Here is a 6137-nt window from a genome sequence, read left to right as displayed (position 1 = left end):
ATGCTGGCGATGGCCTTCGGCCAATCGCCAGCCAGAGCCGTTTTTTGGCCCGATTTCGCCAGCATTTGGCGATTTCGCCAGCTTTCAGAAACACTGGTTTGCACGGAGCTGTGGTCCACGTCGGCAGAGCGCTTTGCACAGTAGTCTATCCCTCCTCGGCCTCGCCCCATCCCAGTTGGGAGAACTGCCTTGCCTTGTGGTGGCGGACACCGACCTCCTGTCTTCGACTATTGATATGTCGGAAGTGCCACCGTCTCAAAAGGTGGCCTCCAGGTTGCTGGAGGCCCTTGACCGATTCACATGTCCCAGCGACACGCCCAGCTTGCTCCTCTCGCCGCCGCCCTCGCCGCCGCCCTCGCTCCCGCCCTGCGACGACCCGCCAGCGCCTGCTGGCAACCTCTGCACCGACATGCTCGACGACCTGTGCCTGTTGAGCGTGCTGCGCCAGCTGGAAGACGACATGGATGTGGTGCGGCTCAGGGTAAGCAATTCGGCGGCGCGGGTGCGCCTCGGCCAGCAGGCGGCCCAAACACAGACTTGCCCAAACCCTGCGCCCACACCCACCTCCAGCCTTGCCGGTGCAGGCGGTGAGCAGCAGGGTGCGGAAGCTGGCAGACATTGTGCTGGAGGAGAAGTTTCGGAGGCGGTGGGGCGTGCGTGAGGTGGCGGCGCCGCCTCCCGCCTCCCCCGCCTTTGCCGCCACCCGCGCCTCGTCCTTTGTGCTGTGCCACCGCCTGGAGGGCAAGGAGACCCTGGCTGCGGTGGCGGTGAGGCACGGGTGCGACGTGGTGGCCCTCAAGCGAATAAACAACCTGCTCAGCGACCATGCCATGTACAGCAGGTGGGGATGTGGTGGGCTGGCGCAGGCTGCCGCTCCCCGATCGCCATCCTGCCCCGTGCGCCCCTTGCGGCCCGCCCGCAACTCTCTCCCCTGCCGCCACCCTGTGCAGGAGCCACCTGTTTGTGCCGGTGCCCGATGCGGCGGCTGCGGCCGCGGGACAGCGCGTGGCTTTTCTGCATGACGAGAACTCGAGCCGAAGGATGGTGGTCGTCTGCCGCGACGGCGAGCCGCTGCCAGGCCAGCTGAGCGGCTCAGGCTCGGGCAGGCAGGCGGGGCGCAACCACGACTTTGTGGTGGCCAAGCTGGCGGCCATGCTGCAGAGGGCTCTCCGCATCGACCAGCCCACCGCAGCATACTATGTCAGCCAGGTGGGTCGAGCAGCGGCCATGCTTGTGATGTTCTTCTGATCGACTGACAGAGCGCTGGCCTGCCAACACGCAAAGTGCCCTTGCCCTCCGCTCCAGGCAAACTGCGACATACGGCAGGCGATCGCAAAGGTGGGTCATCCTCCCGTTGGCTGCACGCCACGATCCCCACTAGGTTGTTCACGCCCAGCCAAAGCTGTCTGCCTTCCTGCCTGCCTGCCGCGCAGTTTGAGGAGGACAAGCGTTGGGAGAATGTCATGCGGAGCCGACGGGCGCGCTGAAGCAGACGGCCATGCTGCGACGCCGGAGCAAAAGCATGGGACAGAATAGAAGACTTGTAGCGCAACCATTTGTGCTGTTCAGTGTAGCTTCTCCTCTTTGTACCATCACATTTACCTTGGACGCTTCTTGCATTGTACCAAGACAACATGGTATCAAAACACCATGCCGGCAGGTGTGAACTTTGCTGCCATCATGGGCGATGTGTCTCACCGCCTCCCCGCCATACGCAAGCTCTGCGTGCCCGCACCTTGGCAGTGAAACGATTACAAGCGTTGTAATAAAGTGACTGCCAGTGCATGCATGTCAGGGCATGTGGAGTTAGGCGTGGAGCACATAGACAGCAGGGCGAGCAGCAATGAAAACAGGTAAGGGAAGGAGGGGACAGATCGTCTCTCGCGAGAGGGAATACAATGCAGTGCTAGCAAATCAGTCGGGTCGTGGCGCCAACGCGCCGTCAGAGGGCGGGATGCGGCGGTGATGCGTCAAAATCGGCAGTACACAAGGGTGAGCCAGCCTGCATATGGTGCTGCGGGCAGCCCATCTCCAGCAACAGGGATCCGCCGCGGGGCCAGCGCTTCGTCGCGGTCACGCCAGGCGCAGCCGCCCCACCAGCCCCTCCAGCGCCGGCGTGAAGGAGGAGGCGTAGAGCGCCATGAGGTGCAGGAAGCGGGCCACCCTGGCCCCTCCCTCCCCATAGTCAGTCATGTTGGCCCCGCCCGTGTGGACCGATACCGTGTGATCCAGCCACAGGCGGGAGCAGTTGGTGGCAGGAGCGGGCGTGAGGGGAGGGCAGGCGCCCACCATGGCGTCAGCAGCCCAGTTTGCCACCTGCGGCGGCGGCGGCAGGGGCACGGAGACTGAGGGCGGGGTCGGGCCTGGGAGGCAGCAGGAAGGCTGGGCAGGGAGCGGGAGGCGCCTCGAGCCAGCGGCTTGCAGCACTGGGATCAGGCCGGCGACCCATGCTGGCGGCCTGCCGACCTGCCAGCCTGCCAGCCCGGGAGTGCAGCGGCGGCAGCGGCCAAGGCCCCCACCTGGTGCCAGTCGCTGCGTGCGCCGTTGAACAGGAACATGTCAGGATGGATGCTGCGGTGGCGCAGCTGGAAGCCGGGATCGGTGTAACCAAAGCCTGCAGGGCCCAGGTATGCGCATCCAATGAAGGTGAGCCAAGGCAGCTAGCAGCAGCGGATCAAAGTGGAGCAGGTAGCGGTGGGCCCAGGCATGACTGGCGCCAGCGGGTGGTTGGAAGCAGATGCAGCAGGCGCCGAGGGCAGCCAGGCGGATGCTTCTTGCTGAGGTGGCTGGCAGCAGCCGAGGGCGTGCAGCAGCTCACCCTGGTGCCACATGCACATCGTCAGCAGGCAGTCTCCCCCTGCAAAGGAGCGGAGGAGAGACACCCATCAGCAGGCATTGAGTGGGGTGCTTTGCACGGCCAGCCAGAGGCGCAGCCTGCCATCTCAGGTCCCAGTTCCAGCCCAGCAGCCTTGCGCACAGGCACGGCAGCAGACTCACCGCCGCAGGTGGTGGGCCCTCCGGTTCGCCCCTCCTTGCCCGCTACGCATGATGCGTACAGCTTGGCGTCCAGCTGGCGCAGCAGGCCAGCACTGAACACGGCGCCGCCGGCGCCGTCGATCGAGTTGATCTGAGGCCGCAGGCGGGAGGCAGGGAGGAAGGCGCGGCAGTGAAGGAGAGGCATGAGGGGAAGCGCGGCAGTGTTGTGGCCCTCTCGACATGTTGTTGTGCGCAGCAGGCAGGCGAGGTGTGCTGGGGCCAGGTGATTGTGCACGCTGCGGCGGAGGACGACCCTCGCCGGTACCAGCTGCCAAGGAGGTGCCACGCAGCCCTCACCGGCGGGGTGCGCGGGAAGTCGCGCCACTGGTTGGCGCCGGTGAGCAGGCGCTTGAATGCTGCGTGCATGGCCTGCGCCGTGCAGTTGCAGGTCTTGAAGGCGTGGGCCCGCTGCAGATCTAGCCCTGCAGGCGCATGCAGCTTGTGCCTCAGTGGATGCAGGCAGGCACCTGCTGCTCTGGCAGCCGCTTCGGACGTAGGAGATCCAGTGGCCTGGCTGGTGGCAGGCGCAGGCCATGCACACATGTGGTGCACCAGTGCAAAGTCCAGGCGCCGACCACCGCCCCGCCCCCCCCCCCCCACCTGTGTCGTCGAATGTGCAGGGCAGGCAGCGCGGCTGGCTTGGCTTGGGCGGCTGCGAGTTGCGCAGGCCCTCAAACACCTCGCCCTTCTCCCGTGCCTCCTGCTGCCCCTTGCGACTCCACCGGCTCCAGTAGCTGTCTGTGGGCAGGAAGGCAGGCAGGCAGGCGAAGGCCGCAGGTCCACAGGGTGTCACCGCAGCCAGAGCAGTGCGGCACTGGCTCGCAACAGGCTACCGGCGCCCCAGCGCTGGCAGCAGAGCAGCAGCACCAATTTGGCCCTGCCCAGGCCCAGGCAAGGAGGTGCAGGCGGCTGGCAGGTGCGTGCCTGACAGCAAGTAAGGGTCCTCTGGGCTGAGCCCCTCAAGCATCCGCAGCACGCCCGGCCACAGGAACGCGACATCATCTTGCAGCAGATCATGCACAGGGATGGCAGCCACTCATGCGTTCGCATCAACGGCATTGGCAGGCGCGGCGGCACCGGCTGGCACCGCAGCAGCCAGCAAGAAGCACGCAACACCGCGGGCGCCCAGCCGTGCAGCCTCACAGCAGCAGGCGCGGCGGCGGCGGCGGCAGCAGCGGCAGGGCGCACGTCGCTGTACAGCATCCACTTAAAGGAGCCCAGCCGGGCTGCGGCCAGCACTGGGGCCATCGCCGCCCGAGGGTCCCCGCTCTTGTTGGTGACGCTGAACCGCGGGACATCCGGGAAGTGCAGCCATTGCTCGTTGTGCCGCCTCCCCTCCACCTGCTCACGTTCCAGAACCTCGCCGCTGGCATTGGTCAGCACCAGCGTCCGCACGCCCTGCAGCAGGGCGGCCAGGCGACAGGGCGGCAAGAAGGATGGGACGCCGAGTGAGCAGACCAGCCCGCGCCTTCCACAGCCAACAGCAGGCGCAGCTCTGGGAGCGTGATGCGCCGATTCAAAGGATGGCTGGCAACATGCCTCTACCTACACACTAGCACAGCCAACCCTGCAAGGTGGCCAACTCACCCTTCGCCAGGCACGCATGCCCTTGACAAGGCCGTGGCGGTGGTCGGCCGTGGGGGTCGCCACCACAAAGTGGCGGCGCGTGGCGCGCGGCAGTGGCGGCGGCAGCGACCCTGCCGCCGGCACAATCGCCTCCACCTTCACACTCAGGAACAGGCTTTCGGGCTCCCTGCGTGCGCACAGGCAGCAGGGAAGTGGCTGGTGGGTCTGCTTATATTCGCGACAGCCGCATGGGTGGCGGCAGCGGCAGGCACCCGCCCCGACGCATTGCGGTCTGCCCCGAGCGCACCTGACCGCCACGACCCACAAGCAGAGGGCGCAGGACACGAACAAGACGGTCCTGCGGCGAGAGAGCCAGGAGCAGTAGCGAGGGGCAGCAAGGGCCGCAAGGGCGGCGACCTCTCCCTCCTTCTGCCCCATGCCGGCTGAGGCTGCGCTTTTTAGAACGTCAGATGTTCACTCAATTGCTGAAGCTTCTCCTGCCAAGCTCACATGTGAGTTCACAAGTAAGCTGAGTTTGGCAGCGTCTTGGGCAATAGTAGGTGAGACACACAGCAGAGCAGGCTCGCCCAGATGCGGCGAACGTGTTCACGCGCAGCTGAGCGGTGAGCTGGCGTTGCCCAATGCAGGCGGCACCTGCAAGCATGCCAGCTTTCGGCTCTATTGCTCAGACATGCAATCTGCAGGTGAAATTTGAAGTCAGTACTATTGTGTTCCGGGTGCGGAAAGAGGTCTGCTCGTCCCTGCCTGGGCTCGGGTTCCTATGCAGCGGCGCCGAGCTTCCGCTGCTGCACGCCCATCAAATGCTGTGGCCAGGCCATTCCCATTGGCGCTGCTCCGGATGCATATATGCTTGTGTAAGAGCAATCCTTCATACCGAAGGAGGAAGTAGCCATGCGAGGGAGGTGAACAAGGGAAGGCGGCAGAGAACGGTCCTCGCTGGCGGTGGCCATGTTGGCATCCCTCAAAACATCGGCGGATCGACTCCATGCGCTTGCCCCGATCGTCCAGCCACCCTCCAGCCCACCCCTGCGCCTGTGGCCCCTCAACCCCAGCACCCCATCGCGTCTGGCCGCCCATGACGAGGGGGCTTGCAGCGCTCGCCAGGCGGGCGGCTCAGGCCCGGCAAGTCATGGCTGTGCGCGGCGGAGGGGGCGGCCCGCTGGCCAAGCCCCTCCCTCCCAGCCAGCAGCTCTTGGAGGAGGACGAGCTGTGAGTGCAGAGAGCTGTTTTGCCCGGCTGTCGATCTCTCAGACGCTGCTGCCCGCATCGCGCCGCTCCTGGGGGCCGCCGCTCGGCGCCGCCCCCTCCACAGCCGCCCACAGCAACCCTGCTGGGCAGGTGTTGTGTCTTTCCTGCCCATTGTGGGTGTAGCTCAGAGTAGAGCTGGAGGCGCCCGCTCGGCCAACCCTAGCCCGCAGCTTTGAACCAGTTCCACGCCTGCCGCCGCGCACTCTCTGCTCCCAACCCTTCCCCCAAGCCTGCACCTCCTGCCCTGGTGCCCCCCCCCCCCCCCC

At 66.0% G+C, this 6137-nt stretch overlaps 2 protein-coding genes across 2 annotated transcripts in view; one reads left to right on the top strand and one right to left on the bottom strand.

Annotated features, from left to right (window-relative positions):
- Positions 1-235: 235 nt before the first annotated feature.
- CHLNCDRAFT_52157 (hypothetical protein) lies at positions 236-1487 on the top strand (the record flags this gene model as incomplete). The annotated part of the gene is made up of 5 exons (XM_005848096.1): positions 236-481; positions 585-841; positions 951-1209; positions 1306-1338; positions 1434-1487. The coding sequence occupies 5 exons, from the start codon at positions 236-238 to the stop codon at positions 1485-1487; spliced, it is 849 nt and encodes a 282-aa protein (XP_005848158.1).
- A 249-nt stretch (positions 1488-1736) lies between these two features.
- CHLNCDRAFT_57784 (hypothetical protein) overlaps positions 1737-6137 on the bottom strand; it is a gene marked incomplete at its 5' end in the record, with an annotated part of 7666 nt that continues 3265 nt past the window's right edge. Inside the window, 10 exons of the mRNA XM_005847936.1 lie at positions 1737-2316; positions 2520-2614; positions 2819-2857; positions 2998-3127; positions 3334-3458; positions 3637-3774; positions 4386-4434; positions 4624-4789; positions 4910-4960; positions 5257-5381. Coding sequence (XP_005847998.1) covers positions 2074-2316; positions 2520-2614; positions 2819-2857; positions 2998-3127; positions 3334-3458; positions 3637-3774; positions 4386-4434; positions 4624-4789; positions 4910-4960; positions 5257-5381 — 1161 coding nt within the window. The 3' untranslated portion in view covers positions 1737-2073. The remainder of the gene's footprint in view (positions 2317-2519; positions 2615-2818; positions 2858-2997; positions 3128-3333; positions 3459-3636; positions 3775-4385; positions 4435-4623; positions 4790-4909; positions 4961-5256; positions 5382-6137) is intronic.

The sequence above is a fragment of the Chlorella variabilis genome (genome assembly GCF_000147415.1).
Source record: "Chlorella variabilis unplaced genomic scaffold CHLNCscaffold_9, whole genome shotgun sequence".
NCBI classification, from domain to species: Eukaryota; Viridiplantae; Chlorophyta; class Trebouxiophyceae; order Chlorellales; family Chlorellaceae; genus Chlorella; species Chlorella variabilis.
The sequence above is the reverse complement of the archived record's forward strand: the minus strand, read 5'-3'. Positions and strand labels throughout refer to the sequence as shown.